At 49.8% G+C, this 21,241-nt stretch overlaps 2 protein-coding genes and 1 non-coding gene across 7 annotated transcripts in view; 2 read left to right on the forward strand and 1 right to left on the reverse strand.

Annotated features, from left to right (window-relative positions):
• Positions 1-435: 435 nt before the first annotated feature.
• Positions 436-996, forward strand: LOC118975775 (ADP-ribosylation factor-like protein 2). Its single transcript, XM_037029889.1, has one exon. The coding sequence runs from the start codon at positions 499-501 to the stop codon at positions 967-969; it is 471 nt and encodes a 156-aa protein (XP_036885784.1). The 5' UTR covers positions 436-498; the 3' UTR covers positions 970-996.
• Positions 997-1,874: 878 nt separating this feature from the next.
• The window catches only part of SRL (sarcalumenin), a 56,444-nt gene continuing 37,077 nt past the window's right edge, over positions 1,875-21,241 (reverse strand). For 3 of the 5 annotated variants that reach the window (XM_037029940.1, XM_037029939.1, XM_037029941.1), the window contains 6 exons: positions 14,375-15,346; positions 12,417-12,518; positions 11,228-11,323; positions 8,097-8,213; positions 6,901-7,134; positions 1,875-5,153 (listed from right to left, as the gene is read on the reverse strand). In XM_037029940.1, the coding sequence (XP_036885835.1) occupies positions 4,342-5,153; positions 6,901-7,134; positions 8,097-8,213; positions 11,228-11,323; positions 12,417-12,518; positions 14,375-15,346 (2,333 nt within the window). In that variant the 3' untranslated portion in view covers positions 1,875-4,341. The remainder of the gene's footprint in view (positions 5,154-6,900; positions 7,135-8,096; positions 8,214-11,227; positions 11,324-12,416; positions 12,519-14,374; positions 15,347-21,241) is intronic. The other 2 variants (XM_037029942.1, XM_037029943.1) reach the window with 2 other exon arrangements.
• On the forward strand, positions 17,772-17,877 carry LOC118975832 (U6 spliceosomal RNA). The gene has a single exon (XR_005064146.1). It is a non-coding gene; the product is annotated as a U6 spliceosomal RNA (small nuclear RNA).

Genomic DNA, 21,241 nt, shown 5'->3' on the forward strand with positions numbered 1-21,241 from the left:
AGTTTCTTTAAAGACAAGAATGGGCAGGAGGCCCAGGTTATGCTATAGAGGCACAACTTCCTACAGAAGCCAAGGGGAGGGCCCGACCTTACATTCAGGGCAGACCCTCCCTCCACCACAAGTGGGCCGCTACATGGCTGAGGGTGTGGACCACTGCATGGCTGAGGGTGTGGACCAAATGGTGTGACAGCCTGAGCTACCTCTGCGAGAGATTTGGGATGGATTTCAATAACTCCTGTTAATGGGCAATTGCCACAGAGACCAGGGATAATGACAAATTCTGGAGAGTGTTTCTTCAAGCTTATCATTCATTATACAACAGCTGGCCTTAGTTTCATAGCCAACTGAGGGAACGGGTCATCTTTGACACTGAGAACCTTGAAAGGAAGGCAGGTCTCGGGACTGGGAAGAAATGGCTACAGGGAGGGGGCTTTGGGAACATGGGCCTTCTGATCATCCTGAAGAAGATGATGCAAAAAGAGTGAGCTACAGCTGCTCATGCTCGGCCTGGACAACGCTGGCAAAACAACTGTCCTCAAGAAGTTCAATGGGGAAAACATCAACACCATCTCCCTGACACTCGGCTTCAACATCAAGACCTTGGAACCCCAGGGATTCAAGCTGAACCTCTGGGATGTTGTCAGCCAGAAGTCCCAGCACCCCTACTGGTGGAACTACTTGGAGAGCACTGCCAGCCTCACCTGGCTGGTGGACGGCACCCACCTCCAGCACATGCAGGGCTGCCAGCGGGAGCTCCAGAGCCTGCTGGTGGAGGAGTGCCTAGCCGGAGCCGCTCTCCTCACCCTTGTTAACAAGCAGGACCTGTCTGGAGCACTGTCTTCTTCTAATGCCATGCACGAGGCCCCGGAGATGGACTCCATCCACAGCCACAACTGGTGCATCCAGGGCTACAGCTCTGTCACTGAGGATGACCTGCTGCCCAGCCTCAACTGGCTGCCTCCTGGATGACATTTCCAGCCACATCTTCACAGCCAAATAAGCCTCTCCAGATGGCTCCACCTCATAGGCTGGCCCCCGACCCAGCCAGGCCCTCATGAACCACACTCATCAGGGGATGGGAATCAGCCAGCCCAACTAACACTCTGTCCCCCTCCATAATCTGCTGCCGCCGCCCACTGCACTCTGTGGTCAACCCAGCTTCCAAGGCTTCCAAGGCTTCCAAGGCTTCCAAGGCTTCCTTGGCTTCCTTGGCTTCCTTGGCTTCCATGACAGGTGGTGGGAGGGGACAGGGGCTGCTGCCCTTGCTGTCACCCTGGGTCCTGACCCACCCCATCTGAGGCTGCCACACCAAAAGGCAGGGGCTGGAGCTGGGAGGGGGCTGCCTCTGCTGCTATCAGAGGCTCGGTTGTGAGAATAACTTGTTCCTTGTCCTGTAAAAAAAAGAAGGGAGGGAGGGGCAAAGGAAGCCAATTATAAATTTTCAATCTATCCCCAAGAACTTAAAAATTAGTATATGGAGGTGGGAACAGACAGGAGGAATGAACAGGTGGAATGCAGGGGACTTTCAGGAGAGTGAAGCTACTCTGTGTGACACTATAATGGTGGACACACGTCATTATACACTTGTCCAAACCCACAGAACGTACAACATGTAGAGTGAACCCTAATGAAAACTATGGACTTTGAGTGACAATGACAGGGCAATGTAGCTTCAGACTGTAACAAATGTCCCTCTCTGTGGGGGTGTTGATGGTGGAGGAGGCTGTGCATACAGGAAATCTCTGCCTTCCTCTCAATTTTGCTGTGAACCTAAAACTCCTCTAAAAAGGTCTTAATAAAAATCAGTACACTCTACTAGATATGAAGGAAGATAAAGAGATTGAACTGCTTGGATACAATCAAGGTACAAGGTGTTAAAGAGAGATTGGAACTTTATTGAGACTTTCTCCCTGGTGAAATCAGAATGGAAAGAACACCGGAAAGGTTCCACTTTGGAGAGAAACAGCAACTGTTTAGGCAGAAATAGTTACAGATACTCCTCTTGAGAAATCTCTGGATCCTAAATTTCTCCCAGCTCTCAACCCACCCATCCGCCCACCCCTAAAAAAGTCAAAATTCTGCTTAAAATCCACTTTCACACAATGGGGCACCAAACAGCTCTTAAAGTCCTAGCTGACTGATGGACAAGCCTGCGGGCAGCTAGAAAAATGGTAAGTCAAGGAGTGAGCAAAGGAACAGGAGTAAGAAAAGGAAAATGGGTAGATAAAAGAAAAGGGGGGAAATCACACTGATAATGTCACCTCCTGAAAACAGAAATATTGTGTGAATGTCTTAGCCTTATTCCACCTTCTTCCTCCAAAGCAATGGTGACATCAGCAGCTATGACAATGCCCATACAGTTCTGTACATTTTATTTCCCCTACTGCATTGAGAAACACAGATATGCCAAGAGGAGCTCAAGTGCATTAAGGGGCATTAAGGAGCAAGGTGGGAGGGGGGCAGACTCTCGAGAGGGTAAATGACAGAGAGATGAAGAATTGGTTCTCGATGAGATGAAAAGAGGGTCATCAGGCCCTGACACCAGGCTCCTTGGACACACCTAGCAGACTCTTTTTCTTTTCTGGTTGGTTCTGTCCTTAGAAACAATGTCCTGGAGGCTTTGGCACCTCTGGCTTGCTTGTGGGAGGTTCCAGGTCCTCCACACAACCAAAAGTAGCAGCCTCTTTTGCAGCATGCACCACAGTGCTAATAACTCTGAGAAACAGGAATTCCGAAGTTGCAGTTCTCCACATGGACCTAATCTGGTTGCCAATTTACTTCCACTGCCTAACCCTGCGTGCTCTTCCTCTGCCTTCACCTTCACTTTCCTTCTGCACCAAGATGGCTTCCTGATGCTGGCAGGTCCTGACCCATGCCTCCTGGTAAAGCTCCCAAGAGAGGCTGGCTCAGTAGGCAGGCGGCCTTGAGAGCAGCCCTGGGCCAGGTCTGCAGGATTTGCACAGACTGTTCACTCACACACTTTTCGTCAAATGGCTTCTTCCTTCCAGGGTCCTTCCCCCATCCTCTGTCCCTCGCTGCTCTCCAGGGTGGCACAGTAGTCAGGCAGGACTCTCAGAAGTTCTTTCACTATGCCCTCTGGCATTTGTTATCTCCCTAATCTCTCTTGGACAACGTAATGCACACATATCCACACTTATTGGTATTTGAAGGCCCAGGCTTTCCTGCGGTGCATCCAGTGGGTATCAGCATCAAGTTCAAGTAGGAAACTGAAGGTGAAGCCTTGGTTGCCACTGACACTGAGTGGCTGGTACTGGTTCTGACTCCTGTGAGTTTTGAGTGTTGGCACATCAGGGAATGGAGAAGAAGGGAAAGGAAAAGCCACATTGATGAAAGCCAGGAAGGAACGACTCTTCTGCTGAATGCCTCCACGGAGACGTTGTGGAAACAGCCTCCTCTTACATTTGGAAAGGCCGACTGCCCAGAGAAGTCCCCAGTGAAAAGGGGCAAGGTCTCCATTGTCCCTTCTGAAACCCAGTGCCTTTGGGGTCCAAGTTTTCCAAGACATGCAATAGACAAAGACACACTGCAAACCAATTAACCCTCTGAGCCCTTCCAGTGTTGTCACTGAAGTCATTTCCAGTGAATGACCTGAATACACAGAACACTGACCCTCCTCTTTGGGCGAATACAGGGGCCCAGCTTCCTAGCTGGCTTAGAAGACCACATGAGAGAAATGGCACGGGGGAGGCAGATCCTTCTCTTAGCATGGGAACTCTTATCTTTTCTTAGCGTTCTGGTATCCTAACCCATTCCCTCCACCCCTTGAGGAAACAGGGAAGAGAGCCTGGGGATAGGCTCAAAACACAGGTTGATTCAGGCCCAAGAGATTGTCCCCTGTTGAAGTCCACCCAAATTTAGGAGACAGCTGAGGGCTGGGGGACAAACAGAAGACTGTGTGTGGAAGGCAGCCACAATGGACCTGGGCAGTCCTACAGAACTCAAGTCTTCTCTTTTCTGAGCTTACAGGGTGAAAAGGACTTCACTTGCTTTTAGCTTATTTAATGCTCATTAATTCAGTAGACACTAAAATTTAGCTGCTCTTTGTCCCTCCAAGATAGGACCCAGGAAAAGCAAGTGTGGCCTGACTTGCCTCAGTCAGACTCCCTAACTGAAGCAATGAGACAAGCACACTATAATTCACAGTTTCCACTCTCCTCCCTCGACCCACACTTTCCCCCACCACTGGCCTCAACTCCCAAATCTCCAACGTGTGATGACTTTTGTCAGTGTGGCTCAAAGGGCTAATAAACCAGGACTTCCCAAACAGTTAGGACACAAGCTCATTCACCAACAGGAACCCGAAAATGGCCATACAGTAACCTAGTGTTTTCTATAGCGATTCTTTGGGGTTTCACCACACCCTGTTTTGTCACAGTTGAGAGCACCTGGATTCTTCCCCAACCCCAGGCTTCCCAGGAGGCCTGGGAGCTCATGGGTGATGGCCCGCTCAATCTTCTCCAGAAAGCAGCCCCCCATGTAAGAACACTGTTGCGACAGGAGCTTGAAACTAGAAATGGGGTTGATACCAAAGAAGTCCTTATAGGCCTCACGGTTGGGAAGGTCAAATTTGCTGACGTTAGTCTTTGCCAGGATGGTCTTGAAGATATAGAATTTATCAGGATCTTCCACGATGTCCTTAAAGACCAGCTCTCCATCGCTGAAGAAGGTCATCTTGTCCTTGTATGTCTGCAAATAGCGATCGACCAAGAGGGCGTGGATGCGGACACGGATGGCATGCTGGCGGATGAAGGCAATCTTGTTCTCCAACCTGTTCTCAATCACCTGGTTCAGGTCTTCTAGGAGGGAGATCTCTTCCTTGAGAAACAGGTCCCGGTGGGTATCGGGCTTGTAGTCTTGTGGCCAGAAGGAGCTGACGTAGACCCTCGGGGGCTCGGTGACATTGATGAGTGGGGCCAAGCTCCAGAAGAGAGCCCCGTAGACCCGCATGAGCATCTGTGTGGCCAAGTTGTCAGCCTTGTTCAAGATGATCCTTATCTGGGATTCCCGCCCCTTCAGCTGGCGGAATAGCGTCTCCAGCTCCAGACCCACATCCAGTTTGGTTGGGTCAAAGACGACAAAGATGAGGTCGGCTCTGTCAATGAACCACTGGCACACATCGTTGAAGGGGTAACCTTGGGGAGAAGGGGTGAGAAGTCAGGCTGAGCAAGTGTTAGCCAAGCCCCTTGTGCCTCTTGCCAGAACCAAACCACTCCATAGGCTGAAGGAAATAACTGCATTAAAGATTTTCTGGTCTTTTAAACACTTTTAAAGAATTAACTGCATATCTCCTGGCGATTGTCAACCTTCAACCAAGAACAGCCTGGTCCTTGCTTTAATCTAAATAGAATCCAAGGCTCCAGGGGACCAAAATACTTTTTTGAAATGGAGATTTTTCCTACTGTCTAAAAATATCTGGGGCAGCCTGGCTGGTGTGGCTCAGCGGATTGAGTGTCAGCTTGTGAACCAAAGGGTCACTGGTTCCATTCTCAGTACGGCATATGCCTGGGTTGTGGGCCAGGTCCCCAGTGGGGGGCACTTAAGAGGCAACCACACATTTTTGTTTCTCTCCCTTCCCCTCTCTAAAAGTAAAAAAATAAAATCTTTAAAAAATAACAAAAAAAAATCTGGAGCATTGGTGAAGATGTTGAAGGAAAGAAGTCAGGGAATTAGAAGGATGTGAAAGAGAGGACCCATTAGTACTAGACTTATTGGGGTGATCACTTCATTAGTTATATAAACACCTAATCACTATTTTGTACACCTAAAACTAGTATAATATTGTATGTCAGCTATCATTGAATTTTTTTTTATTTTAATTTAAAAAATTTTTTTAAAGAGAGAATCCATCATTTAGGGGAAAGAAGTGTCCCAGCATAAGACACAGACTGGAGCTTTGTCAGTGGCCTGCTGAGCACTAAATGCTTCTAAGCTTTAGCATTTCAGCCACAAAATGACAAGAAGAACTATGAAGCCTAAGTAAGACTGCTGTGTTGCTACAAATATAGGAAAGCACATAACTAAAACTGCCACATAGTAGGTGCTCAATACATTTTCATTCCTTCAACTTCTTATTTCCAAAATGAGGAGACTAGGAATACTTCTGTTGGGAATTTTTTTACAAAATTAATCAATAATGCATAACATTATCTCACATGTACTTGAGCACAATAAAGGTTAATTTACTATTATAATTACTAGTGATAATATTACTACTAGCCATAAAACAGTGTCTGCTTATAACCAAAATGGGAGTGATAGCCATTAACTGAGATCTGTCATCTCCGGTCACATACCCTACAAATGCCGTTATGACTCATTCTCTGCAGATAACCTTGGGTCATGGCGACTCTCAGTGGCCCATGTTATCGTCTAGTGCCTGCCGGGCCCAAAGTGGCACTCCCCTGCCACGTGAAGGCAAGTAGGACTTTTGTTACAAGCTTATGTTGAAGCAGGCCTGGTAGAGCAGGAAGAATTAAAGGTCAGGTTCAACCCAGGCCCAGGTTAGCCAGAGGTCAAGTACACCTGGACTGGGATCCAATGAGTCCAGGCTCTTAATTAGCCAGAACAGCCCGGGCCTCCCAAAGACAGCTCAGGCCTAGCATGGGACCCTGAGGAGCTACTTACAGAGAACACTGGTTTCCTCCTAGGAAAAAATGATCACCTCCCCACCAGATAAGACCTTGGGGAGGTAAAAGGACAAGGTACTCCACACCTAAGTGATACCACAGTGACAATAGGAAGAGGCTGGAAGCAGAGACCACATCTCCTGGTGTTGGACAAGGCTGGCCATATTTCCTCTCCCCTGCTTGTCTACCACCCACTGTTAAAAAGTTTTCTAAAATAAAGCTCACCCTATGTCAGATATGAGCGCTACATTACCTCTTTCTTGCTGCTTGCGGTTCTCGATGATGCCTGGTGTATCCACAAAAGTGACCCGCTCTAGAAGTTTGTGTGGAACCTCAATGCCAATCAACTTTTCCAGGAAATTCTGGCCAAACTTCTCGAGGGGTGAGAAGGACCGGGCACTGTCAGCAGCCATGACAATACCCTCGATGGTTTTTAGCTTGGGCCCATGCATGAGGACCGTGAACTCAGAGGTAGTGGGCTCGGCGCCTGCACACAGAGGCATGAGGTTAGCAGGAGCACAGTCAGCTCTGGGGAAGAGAGCTACGCATCGTGGGTAAGCAACGTGTTTCAGGGTTTGCCACAAGAATCAGACACTATGCTTGCTAAGCTAGTGACTTTTTAACTGTGATAATATATATAACATGAAAGTGACCATTTTAACTATTTCATGTGTACACTTCAGTGGCATTAAGTACATTCATGTCCACCCATGACCATCATCTATCTCCAGAACGCGTTCGTAACCCCTGACCCACCCATGTCCGTTAAACACTAACTCCCCGTTCCGGCCGTCTCCAGCCCCTGGCAACAACCACCACTCTACTTTCTTTCTCCATTAATTCGGTGACCCTAGGGACCTCATACAAGTGGAGTCATGTGACAAATTGGTTTATTTCACCGAGCATAATACCCCCAAGTTTCATCCATGTTGTAGCATGTATCAGAACTTATAACTTGTCAGGGCTGAATAATATTTTGCTGTATGGCCCTGGCTGGTGTGGCTCCATGGATTGAGCACCAGCCTGCAAACCAAAAGGTCGCTGGTTCGATTCCCAGTCAGAGCACATCCCTGGGTTGTGGGCCGGGCCCCCAGTGGGGGGTATGCAAGAGGCAACCACACATTGATGTTTCTCTTCTTCCCTTTCTCCTTTCTTTCCCCTCTCTAAAAATAAATATATAATATCATTTTTAAGAATACATTTAAAAAATATTTCACTATATGGATGAACCACATTTTGTTTATCCATTCACCCATTAATGGATATTTGGGTTGTCCACCTCTTACATACTGTGAATAATGCTGCTACCAAAAGGAATGTAGCTTCTGGTTTATTGTATGCAATATTCATTATTGTATTGAAGATACATATAAATGTTTTGATGTTTTCGTAGTGATTCTACACATCACACTGAAGTACCAAGAATCACACAAGAAATCTCATTTTTACCTGTATAAAGCTGGTAGCGAGTGTCTTCCAACCCGAGGAGGTAGTTTATCATGGTGGATTTGCCGACGCTCCACGGTCCCAGAAACAGCACCATTGGCTTAGAAGTGATTTCCCCATCTGTGGGCAGCAGGAGTTAGAGATGGGAGTGAACCAACAAAGTTTCTCACTACAGGACTGACACAGTTCTTCATGCCACATCCCAGTCCGTCTAACTGGGTTGTGGAATTCTACGGCGGACCAGACCGCAGCTAGCGGTCAGTGGCACACCTCTCACCACACAGGTGCAGTCTCTCAGTTAAGAAAACACCAGAAGACACCGTCTGGGCCTTGCACAGATCCTCAGCACACTCACAACAGAAGGAGGCACTGAGTGAAGTCAACAGACGCTAACGCAGAGCTCACCCTGAACGAGGCCTCCTGGTTTAGATCTGGGAAAGGAGCGTTTGTAAGAGGGGAGTGGACAGCTGCCACTGGAGGAACGGTGGAAACTCTGCTATCTTGTTTGATAACAAAAGAAAGGGTTTGGGGGAGGCTTACACAATCTTCGGTGGCCTGGACTCTGATGCTGCCTGTTGCCAGACTCCATCCCCTTAGCTGTGCCTCTTGAAATCCCACCTCAGGCTCAGCCTGACCCCGAGGTCTGGGGCCAGTCTCCAATATTAGCCTCCAAAGTCCAAGACATATTTGTCAGGTCCCAAGACCAAGACCAGGCAATTCCTGGGTCCTTGGGCCTGATGGTAGAGAGAGCACTCCACATAGACCACTCCAGCTGAGGTCCCAATGCTTTCAAAACCAGCAGTCAGGAGGGGGGAGGGGACAGGCTTTTGACACAGGATGCGACCACCCATGTACCTGCTTTTAGGCCCCAGATCTTTCAACCCTCCCCTGAATCACATAGGGCCAGTTCTATATAATTTAGCGCCTAAAATTCTCCAGAATTCTTTGTCTCCCCGAGCCTAGCAGATAGGCCTCAAAACGGTAGGCACTCCACTTATTTTTTCTGTTTTAATTTATTTAATTTCTTGAGTCTAAAATCAAAGTATAATAAGGCACACAGTGAGAAGTCTCACATCCCTGTCCTCGGTCTGCCTAGGCCATAACACCCCCCTGCATATTCTTTCAGATATTTCCATGCATTTATAAGCAACATTAGAGAGCATGCTCTCCATCTTTTTTGTAGAAGGAGTATGGTATTCTTTTTCTGCACCTTGTTTATTGATGTACTAGCTTTCTTTCTTTAAGGTGGAACCGAGTCCCAGAAAAACCAAGGTGGTATCTCGTAAGTGGCAGACACATATTTATTGCCTGAAAGCAACACCATGGCTCTGCCCCATGAGTCCCTGGATCAGCGACAGCAAGAAATAGGCAGGTTAGGGGGGTGGCAGAAATTCCCAATGATAACACTGAAATCCTACAGAAACATTTTATTTTACCCCCACCCAGGCAGGGGACGCCAATGGGAACTGGACTTTCAGCCTTCACTGAGACAAATCACCACCAAGGCTTTCCTGGGCTGCTGTTTCAACCCTCTGCAGCAGGGGGCATTACTGGCACATGCAGGAGGCCGCAGGTGAGACACGGAGGAGCAGAGGTTGTCCGGGAAACTGCCCAAGGGCACAGTGGAGTCCCAGCACTGGTGGGAGAGGAGGGGAGAAGAGCCCAGCCTGGAAAGTAAGGCCAGGAGTCAGGACGCCCTCCGTACTGAGCGCTATTCCTGGGGCAGCCCACAGCCTCGGAGCCAAGCTCCTAGCACTAGGGACTGCAGGAGCAGGCAAGGGAGGAGGACAGGGAAGCAGCTGGGAGACTGTGACCTCACACCAACACCTGCACTTTCCCTGTGAAGCCAGAGTATTGTTGGCTCTTAGACTTGCACAAAACAAAAGAGAGAATTGTGAAATAGGGCGTTCTCTTGGAAAGGAGAGAGTAGCAGCCCCCATTTCCCTATATGATCCTGGTCAGACCAGCATTTCTCTGGGCGTCTGGTCCTTCCTCTGGAAAGCAGGAAGAAGGTGTAGAGAAGAAATGCCCATTCTGCTTTACAACCATCAAGAGCATCACGGGAGATAATACAGAAGGAGCCAACTAACACAAAAAGATGTGTTAATACCACTCACCATTCAAACAACAAGTAGATACCATTATTAAAGTTTTAAAAGATGAATAACACTTTAAAAAGGCATCAGTGTGGGGGAATAAGAGCCCTCATATCCTGCCATTGTGGGCACAAATTGGTAGAGCCTCAGGCAATTTGGCAACGACTATCAAAATGTTTAATTTCCAGTGTTCCACTTCTAAAAATTTATCATACAAATATACCTGTGTGAAGTATGCAGGAATTATAATAATGCTTATAATATTCTTAAAAATGGAAAATGGCAAACACCACATTTTCCATCACTAGGTGGTTCTCCAGTGCGATGCATCCCCACAGGCATCAGAAAGGGAGCTGGCTACACACACACAGAGTTTTGTGATGTGTGTTCACAAAGACACAACTGGAAAAGACAAGCTCACATATGCTCATGTATGCAGAGGAAATGTGTTCATGGGGAACCATAACAGTGGGAGTCTTGGGGAATGAAACTGGAGGAAATGGAAATCAAGAAAGGGAATTTTATTTTTCAATGTATACTACTTGACACTATTTGAATTTGGGAGATTTTTTTGGCAACAAGTACACCATATTTTATTATTCTGAAAACCAATTTTTAAAAGAATTCAGACCTGAGGGAAGCTGACCAAGAGGAGTTAACGGGAGGAGGTCAGGATTCCAGGCCAATCAGGGCACTTAAGACGTGATCACTACGTGCACAGGGAGCTGTGCGGGCCTTCGGGCACACGGGGGATAGAAACCGGCATCACTGCCCTTGGAAACCAAAGCTGTGCTACTGAAGCACGAGTGTGTACAAGCGAAATGACCTCTGGAAAACCCTGTGCCCGTTCTGGGGCACTCCTGCAGTGGAAGGATGGTTCACGTGACTGAGGTCGCCAAGAACTTGGGATCCTGAGTTCAGTTCCAGTGTCCTCGAGCCCACCACAGACAGACATGGGCCCAGCTCAGGGCCCTGACAGACATGGGGGAGAGTGGACGAGTTGGAGGTACAGGCCTAACCTTGGGACACGAGCTGTACCTGTGATCTCGTGCTGCCGAAGCTCGTTGTACTTGTACGACTGCTCCAGGGGTTTGATGGACGAATGGTAGATCTTTCGAAGCCGCTGCAGGACCACTGGGGATGGAGAAAGATGAAGCGGGGGCATCAGATAAGGGGTACTACAGACTGCTGACCGCCATGGGCCAGTTCACTTCTCAGGGCAGCTTCAGCTCACCCCATTGGGGAGCAGAGAACATCTGCAGCCTGGCAACTGCCTGCACATTAGCATTCAAGGGGGGAGTTGGTCCACATCCCAACCTTCGGAAGTCTTTAAACCCAGGGTATTCTCTCCCCATCCCCCAAAGTCTCCTGGGCTATTTGTTTTTAATCTGACCCTCGCTTCCCCCTCTTCAGCAGTGTGCCCTGAAGCACCACATCAGCCTTCAGCTAACTGAAGGCCACTTCTACTGCAGAGAAGAACCCCATCTCCTCTCTGCCCTCATCTCTAGTTCTGCTGGCCTTAGGCTCAGAGGGCAAGGAGGCATGGCACTAAGCAAGCCCACAGGATGGCCCCCCTGGCCCCCCAGCCACACTCCCTGGTGCCCCAGGAAGGATGCAGAGTCCCAAATGTCTTCTTGGGAACAGCATGACTCCATGGAGAAGTGACTCACAGGGGCGAGGCTGGGAGCTCAAAGGGCATGAAGCAGGGTATGAGGTACAAAGTGGGGAAGAGGGCCTGAGGGTCAGAGCCCACACCTTGGGCGGCCGGCCTCTCTAGCTGTGCGCCATAGCAAGTTCTGCCTTGCTCTGAGCTTTCACTAACTCAGCTAAGAGGAGATAGCAAGCTCCGCTGAAAGCCTTGGATTATTATGAGGGTGAAATGAAACACTGGGCACGAAAGGGCTTTATAAACTGTAAAAAATCAAAGCAAATGTGATGAACTCTATTGATGCCGCTCCCTAGCCACAGTGCGGAGACTGGCACCATGCTCTGTCACTGCCCTGGGATTTGTCCTCTCACCCTTGCCCTGTTCCCTCTGGCTGGATTGCATCTCCTCCTCCCTGCCAATCCAGAGTCCCCAGGCCTCGGACACTGCTTGCAGAGCCTCCCCTGCCAAGGCCCCTACCTCCAGGGCTTTCCCTCTGGGGTGTCCACTGGCCTCAGAGCCCCAGCCCCAAAGGCTCTCCCAGCCCCAGCCCAAGGCCCGGCTCCTTCTTCCTCTGGTTACCAGAGTAATCATCAGCTGGCTTGTCCTCGTCCAGCATCAGAGTTTTCTCAATGTGGGAGCGGTCCCTCAGTGGGGCTTCTTCACTCACATCCTCCGCCTCTTCTGGAGATGGAAGCAAAAGGCAGGGTTAGAGCTAAGCTAAGAGCCAGCTGGGCTCTAAGCCCCTCAACACGGACAACACGGACAGGGCCTTGAAGTTGCGCTGACAGAGGGCTTGCCAAGTTCAATGGAATGTAGTTCCATCTCTAGGAAGGACTATAAAAATCCAAACTCAATTTCTGTGAAGCCCCACCTTCCATTTTATGTATTCAGCAAATATGGACTAAGCCCTTGTGATTGCCAAGCACCAAGCATCTTGCTGGGAATACAGTGGTGCCCGAGAGAGACACAGCTCCTGACCTTGCAGTGTTCTCCTGCAGTATAGTGGGGTGAGGGGAGAAATAACCTTAAAAGTAATGCAGTAATTATAAACAGTGATGGGCCATGGAAGGGAAGATTCCAGAAGCTCTGAGGGCCTAAGAAGTGTGCCTAAGAAGTCTTATGGGGATGGGGGGTCACAAAACTTCCCAGAGAGGCCACCTGTGAGCTGAGATGCATTGTGTGAGAAGGTAATTAGGGAGAGCAGACAGGAGTGACATGGCAGGAAGTCGGGTTGGGCCTCAGTGGTGAGGGGTGCATGTGGTAGGGCAGGAGCACCCCACAGGAGCTAGCATGCACGGTCTTAGAGGACCACAGGAGTCTGCACTTCATCCTAGTGGGACTGAAAGCCAGGGAGGGACTCTAAGCAAACTGACCTGATCAAATGAGCATGTGATCAGGTCTACAAGGCTGCCATGAAGCACATGCAAAAGGAGCCGCTGGGAAAAGAGGGCTTCAACTGTTGCTTCTGACCAAGCGAGAGATGCCCAGGACTGCCTGCAGCTCCCCAGGGAGACTGTTTCTACCCAAATGGCTTAAGGATTTTACGTAATCAAAAGTGGGCTGGCCTTGGGCCTGTGGGAAAGAGGGAGACTAGTTCCACCAGGGATGGAAAAAGAAAAATCCGTATGTCTTGTGGAGCATCTTGGGTCCACCCCAGACCCAGGACAGGAAACATGGGAAGAGGGGAGGGGCTGGCTAAATGCAGGCCCTCCACTGAGGGACAGTGCAAGCAGCTGATGAGAGGTATGGAAACTGGACACTGCAGGGAAACCACAGAGAAGTCACATTGGAGGGTGAAGATTGAGCCCAGTTTCTCCATCCTAAAAGCCCCGCTCTTGGTACAGGCCACCATCCTCAGTGGAAGTGGCCGTGGGCATCCTGGCCATACCTGGGATTCAGTACCTCCCCAATGTTGCCCAATGGCTGTGGCCTGCCCTCCCCCTTCCCTGTTCTCCAGTCCTGCATCTGCAGCTGCTGCCGCCCCAGGGGGACAACTGTGGGATATCAGTGCCACAGCCAGAGATTTCTTACTGCAATCCTTACCCCAGTCCCAGTCCACCCCACCTGGCATGGCCTAGTCTTGAAGGAGAGGCTCCATGTGTCAGCCCAGTGATGTGGTCCCAGGGGAGGACTCCCAACCTATGCCCCCACCCATACATCTCTCCACCGGCCTGAACAGGGCCTCAAACCCTGCCACCATGTTCTTTGTCCTACAGGCTAAGGCACTGGTCAGTGTTAAATTGTATCATGGATCCTAAAAGACAGGCTCCTGAGGGCCTAACTCAAGAGTGACCAGGCTCCTCTGGGCCCTCCATGGTGTGGCCTGTCACCGAGTCCCTCCAAACTGGGAAGAAGTGGCTCACGAGCAGTCTGAAACCACCCTCTGGGCCAGATACCCTGGACTGGGCCTCCACCCCGCAAACCCAGGTTGGCTGGGGCTCTTTCACTCCACCCTGTCCCTGCCTGGCCCACTACATACAAGACCTGCAGGAAGAATGCAGCTGCCCAAATGCTGAAGCAATTCTGGGGTCCCCTACCCTGAGGCCCCTCCACAGGTTCATCTGCCTCGGCCTCTGGGACCTCATCCCCCTCGGGCCCTGGATTCGTTTCCTCGGAGCTCAGCTGGGCCCCCTCGTCCCCATGGCTTGGGGTTCCTGCTGCTTCCTGGTGTTCCCCTGCTTCCTCAGAGGTGTCCCCTGATTCCTCTGAACTAGCCCCGTGGTCGTTGTCCTCTTCTGATTCTTCTTGGGATGGATCTCCTCCTTCCTCGCCTCTGCTGAGGCCACCACCCTCTTCCTCAGAAGATGCAGCTTTCAGATCCTCCTCCAACGTCCCTGGCACCTGGCCCTCCAGGGGGTGGTCCTCCTGGGCGCCCCCTGTCTCCACAGCTGGGCTGGGTTCCCCCTGGTCCTCAGGCCCCTCCCTGGCTTTTATGTCCACGTCCATGACTCCAACTGGCTTTTCTGGCCCCTGATCAGGCCCTGGGATGCCCTCGCCTGCTGTCTCTACCTCCACAGGAAAGGTCCCTGTGCCTTCAGGCTCTGCAGTGCCCACAGCTGCTCCCTGTGCAGGGCTGTCCCCTAGGACCTCTTTGGCTTCCTCAGGGACCACGCCACTCTCAGCCTGCCCTTCCACCTCCTCTGCTGGGCCCTCTCTCAAACTGAGCTCTGGCCTCCCTTCTTCCCCAGTTCCCCACTCCCCTTCCGGAGTGAGGGAGTTTGCTCCTGGTAGCTCCACAGGGTCGCCCAGGGGAGCTGAGGCATTGGAGAGGCTGGCTTCAGGGTCAGAGCCTGGGCTGGGGGCAGCGGTGGAGGCCCCTGTGGCAGTCTTTTCCGAGCTCTCAGCCTCCCTGCCATCTGGGGAGTGAAGGAGCAGATTCTTCTCTGGAGGGGCCGCCTCTGCAAGAAGCGCCCTTTCCTTCTCCTCTAGACTTGCATCTCCAGCAGAGAAATGATTCTCCAACAAATTGCCAACATCTTCTGTGCCACCCGAAGCAGAAACTTGCAGTTCTAAATGATTAGAACACGATTAGTCAGTTTCACAGGGTTGGCACTCACTTTGCTTCTCAAAAGAGTCTAACAACCTAGCTCCCACCTTCCAGCAGTGAGGTGTGAACCTGCCATCAGTAGCATCTCCCTCCCTGGTCTTCATAACTGCCCTGAGCAGCAGGCAGGGGCCGGGGGTGTTACTCTGCCCCCCTCCTAAGACTTCCAGGCCGTGGCTGAGGGAGTTACAGACCCACTGTCTGTCACTGCTGGACTGACCCTCACCCCCAGCTCCTTCCTCCCCTGACCCTGAGTGAACCTCCCACTGGGTCCCAGTGACTGTGTGGGAATGGAAACTGGATGAGCCCTTCCACTCCTTCCTCAGCCTTGTCACAGGCATGCAGGCACATGCAGCCTGGCTCACTAGGAGACCTTTCCAAGATAGGACAGATGCCCTGTCAGTTCCTAGAGTCATTAACAACCAGCCTGCTTTTTATACTGCTATCAGTAAAGGAGTGCAAACAGGTGTGTGCAGGCCAGATAATCTTAGGTTACACAGCAGAGTACTTAGGGGATTACTTGTGGCTCTCAGCCTTATTAAGTCACACATCCAACTCTGTCCCCTTAAGGGCAGGCATTTGCTGGCCTTGCTACCTTAGATTAGGGGGGATGTGGCCTGACAAGAAAAAAGATATCCCAAACTAGAAGGGCCAGGGCTTCCCAGTGGCCTTAGGCAACCTCTTCTGAGGGGATCCCCTTATAAAACCTAGGAAGCTGAGACACAGGGAGAACAAAGCAGGAAAGAACAAAGTAGGGGCCTAGTCTGTGCTGAGACCTCTGTCAAGGGCCAAGTTTAATTCATTTGGAAAGTGGGGCCAGAAGAGATGGCTGAGCCTATCCCTTTTGCCCCCTTTCCAACCAGACGGAGACGTGTTTAAGGAGGAGGCTTGCGATGGGGGAACACTGCCGGCTCTCGGTGATGAGGGACCACAGGGCTGTCTGCCCTGGGGCAGCTGAGGCAATCCCTGGGCTCCCTGGACTCACAAGGATTCTTTTGAGGAAGCAGCCTCCCTCCTCTCTGCTGAGCCAGATACCCCTCTCTTGGGCCACAGCCTGGTCTTCCTGTCTCTGCCTCAACAAAGAAAAGCCACTTCTTGGGGGGACCCCTCTGCCTCAGGGTACACATGCAGCTTGCATCCTGAAAGCTGGGGTAGCCTCCAGGCACCAGGAACAAATCTATTCTCAATAGTCCCCACAGATGCAACCTATCAGATTCAGAAGAATAGGAAGTTTGAGCACCTTTTATTATAGAGGAGCCCTGTAGATTGATATCATACTTCCCCAAGCACTTTCACATATGTGACGATGTCCAAACCTCCCCCATTGCTGTCAGCCACATTTCGGAACTGAAGGTCCAGAGAAAGTCTTTGACTTAACCAGGACACCGGGTGTCTGGCTAGTGGGTGACCAGAACCCAGACCTTCCATGCCACCGCGTGTGTAGGGAAGCACAGGGATGCTCCTCCCCATGGGTATCTCACCCCTCCCTGCACACGCCTTCTCTCCAGGCTCACATTCCAGATCCCTCCTGGCTCCTCATTGCAGGAACCAAGGTTCAATCTCCCCTGTGTTCCCAGGGCTGGGACCCTGCCTAACACAGGGAAAATGCTACAAAGAGGTGAGAGTTGGGAACAATAAGAATTCATGGCCCTTTAGTGAGGGAGCTGAAGGTTACTTATTAAAATTTTATTTGGTTAACCCCTGAACCCCTATGTGCCTATGTGCCCTGATTCCTTTACCTACATAGTTATCCCCCCACCGTCACCCTCTGGGAAAAAGAAACTATTGCAGGAACTTGGTGTAACCCAAGAAGACTGCAAGTACTCAAAGCAGCAAGACACAGGTACATCAAATGAGAGACATCTGTACAATGCTGAAGCACTTTATACGTAAAACGTTAATTTACTTTATCTTACTTGACTTACTGAATCTTACTTGATTTTGTAAAACAAGTTTTACTCTTCTCCCCATCTTACAGATGAGAGCACTGGAATCAGACACTAAATGCCCTGCCCAACATGACGCAGCAACTGGCTGAGGCTGTCTAACTCCAGAGTTGCAGAGGAGGTTGCCTGACCCTGGAGGGTGCTACACCCAGCTGCTCAGAGAGTAGCACCCAAGGCATCAGCACCACCGGGGGAGGCTGGTAAAGATGCTGACTCTCAGGCCCCCGCCCAGACCCGCGGAACTCGAACCTGCATTTTAACGATCTGTTTTCACATTATAGTTGGAGAAGCTCTGTAAAACCTGATAAAACTGCCTCTAAACCAATGTTCTCAGTACTGAAACCCTCAGGTTCTTGGACTCATCCCTCTTCCCCTCCTCAAAGGTTCTGAATGAATTAGGGTATATCCCCAGCATCAGCACTTTATCAAAAAAGTTATTGGGTAGTGCTCTCTTTGGCACACATATACTAAAATTGGAATGACACAGAGAAGATTAGTATGGCCCCTGCACAAGGATGACACACAAATTCATGAAGTGTTACATATTTTTCAGCAGAAAGAAAGAAGGAGCTCCTACCCTTTGCAAGAGCATGTATGGAACTGGAGAGCATCATGCTAAGTGAAATAAGTCAGGCAGTGAAAGGCAAATACCATATGACCTCACCTATAAGTGGAACCTAATCAACAAAACAAACAAGCAAGGAAAATATAACCAGAGACACTGAAATTAAGAACAATCTGACAGTAACCAGAGGGGAGGTGGGATGGGATAATGGAGGGAAAAGGGAGAAGGGTTTTCAGGAACAAGAACATATTGTTCCTGAAAGGAACAATGTGTCCATGTCCTATAAAGGACACATGGACAAAACCAAGTGGGGGTGGAATCAGGGGAGGGAGGTGGGGAAGGCTGGGGTGAGGGCAAGTGGCGGGGAGTAAATGCAGACAACTGTACTTGAACAACAATAAAATGTTTTTTGTTAAGTCAAAAAATTTTTTAGGTAATTCTAATATTCAGCCAAAGCTGCAAACCACTGCTCAGCCAAATATTTCTGACCCTGAGGCTTCTGCTCCCAGCTTCTCCCCACTCAGGTGAGCACTGGGGGCTCCCAAGTTGGATGGATAAACTGGGGCTTGCCATGTGACCAACAGCAGCCGTCAAGGCTTCTCCTCTGGGGAATACAGTCCTTTCCACAGGTTCCTGTTGCCACCTGATGATGATGATGATGGTGATGGTGGTGATGGTGGTGATGGTGGTGATGGTGGTGATGGTGGTGATGGTGGTGGTGATAATGGTGACAGTGGTGGGGGAGACAATGATGACAATGGTGATGATACTGGGTAAATCAGACTGGGTCTGACTACCTGTGGCATTTTTTTTTAGATTATTTATTTATTTTTAGAGAGAGAAGGGAGGGAGAAAGAGAGGGAGAGAAACATCAATGTGTGGTTGCCTCTCACATGCCCCCCTCCACTGGGGACCTGGCCTGCAACCCAGGTGTGTGCCTAACTGGGAATGAAACCAGTGACCCTTAGGTTCACAGGCCCAAGCTCAATCCACTGAGCAACACTAGTCAGGACTATGGCATCTCTAATATTCTCAAAACACGCTCTGATCCTGAGGAGGGTGAGAGGGCTGCATAGTCCCAAAGGAGATAAGGACCCCAGACTATGGGGGTTTACCATGACCTTCACACTGTTGTATATTTCCATTCCTAGGTAGAAATAGAAGTCAAGTGTGTACATGTGTGTATACATATTTACATCCATCTTCTTCCCTAGTTCTTACGACTTAGTGCCAAGCTGCCCTTGACTTTCTGCTAAGCCGTTTGGAGTAAAAAAGACCAAGTGTGATGGCTTTATGCCCTTTGACCTTCCTTCTTGGGCTAAAAATAATTTCTTTGACATAAAGTCAGTGAAACAATCTATGCCATTGGGCCCCAGAGCTAAATCCCCAGGAAGCAGCTGTGCCATTGGGCCCAATCTCTCCTCTGAAAGATACAATCAGAGGCTTCGAGAGCTTCTGATTAAACTCAGTTCAATTCTGTGAAGTCAAACACAGTGTTTTCCCTCCCTCCCTGACCTCCCTTGCATCTCACTGAGGCCCCATGTTGGTCCCTGGAGAAGGATATGGGGGAGAGTGCAGAAGACCCAGGATACCCTGGACAGATTAAGAGTCTGGTAAGATGAGTCGTGGTCTATCCCAGGACATGTAGTACTGTACTGTATGTGCTGCTGCCAAGGCCACCGCCCCAGCCCCACACAAGCCTGGGTGCTTACATCAGGGTACATGAATAGCAAACGCCCAGTCAGCAGTGGAGACCATGGGAAGGCCCATACACCTAAGAAGCTGGTACTCCAGACACAGCATAGACTGCATCAGTTCTGCTTTCTCTCCCAACAACCCCTCTGCCATCAGCCTTTCTTTGGGGGTCAACCTCAGCTGCTCCCCTCACCCACAGTCTCAGCAGCAGTCCCAGGCTCAGTTCTTCTCTTTTCTACCAAAAAACACCTAATTATTTTCCCAGCTTCTAACTCCTTCCAAAGCACTTCTCAAGTGGGCTCAGATAATTCTGGAGTTGCCAAAGGCCTTGGTGGATCCAACTATAGAGGAGGAAGCTCTGGCCAGGGAGCTTTAAAGGCTTGCCCAAGGTCAGGGGTTGGGCTGAGACAGAGCCCAAGTTCATGGCTCTCAGCCTAGAGTTCTTTCTGCTCCCAAGTAGTTTGTAAACTGTGTCCCATGAAGGGAGAGCAGTCCATGGACATGACTAGAGAGTAAGGGATGATGAAAGAGCTGGGTTCAGTCACCATTTTGTACTTCCTGCCCAGCAGCCCTCCTTGGGTCTGCCTGTCTCACCACTGAGCCTGCCTCCCCAACCTTTTCCCTAAAAATTTCTGTAACCTCCTCTGGATCACTTTCTCCAACATCCCAAGGAGCCTCCCCCTTACATTATTTTTTCATTTTAACCAACATGTGCCAGGCACTGAGCTAGATGTCTTGCCTTCACACAGAACTTTATGCTTTCCAAAGCTGTTTCACGTTTTTCTCCTTTCATCTTCCTAGCAGTCTTCTGAGGCAGAGACAGCAAGAATTATTAACCTCTCTTGAAATGAGGAATCAGACCCAGAAGGGTCAAGTTGTTTGTTCAACAAGCCATTCCAAGAATGGGAGGGAACACAGGCCAAAAAACAAAACCAAGTGCCCTGGCCCCCATGGAGGTGGCGTCCAAGACCAGAGAGCTTTCCTAGCACAGATGCCCCATCTGCAGGGGTGCGTCAGTGTGAATCTGGTGTTTCACAAGGTGATTCTAATGAACACCGACATTTGAGAACCACAGCTCTGAGCCACCCTCAGTAGCAGCTGTCAGAGAGTTTGTCTTGAGATTGGGAGAAGAGAGATCTACTCAGAATAGAGTTTTATTAACCTGTTTTGGGTCCATCTCTAAGGGCTGAATTGATTCCAACTTGGTGGAACAGAGTATAAACTCAATTCCAAACCGTCCAAGCCTCTTTAGCACATACTTTTAAGGATCTTCCAAAGTTACTCCTCCACATGACTTCTCATCCATTTGAACTGAAACTATCAAGTCCAAAGTCAAACACAGGTAAAATACCTTTGACCATTACTTATACACAATTATGCAAATGAGTCACCAGTAATAAAGTCCCAGGGGACACTCACTTTCTAATTCTATGTGGAAGGATATATCTGCTCCAGGGGGTCGGTCTTGGCATCCAGGGAGTCCCGCACCTGTCACCGGCTGTCCTCCTCCCACACCTGGACATCTTACCAGCTGTGCCTCAAATGCAGCTGAGAGCACTTCAGAAACAGTGCTCACAGAGCAGGAGCAAGCCCACCAATCCTCGCATGTTCTAGATCTCATCTCTGAACACTCCTGGACTGGAAAAAAATAGCC

Source organism: Sturnira hondurensis, unplaced genomic scaffold (genome assembly GCF_014824575.4).
Source record: "Sturnira hondurensis isolate 20B ecotype Veracruz unplaced genomic scaffold, ASM1482457v3 Scaffold0020579, whole genome shotgun sequence".
In the NCBI taxonomy this organism is placed as follows: Eukaryota; Metazoa; Chordata; class Mammalia; order Chiroptera; family Phyllostomidae; genus Sturnira; species Sturnira hondurensis.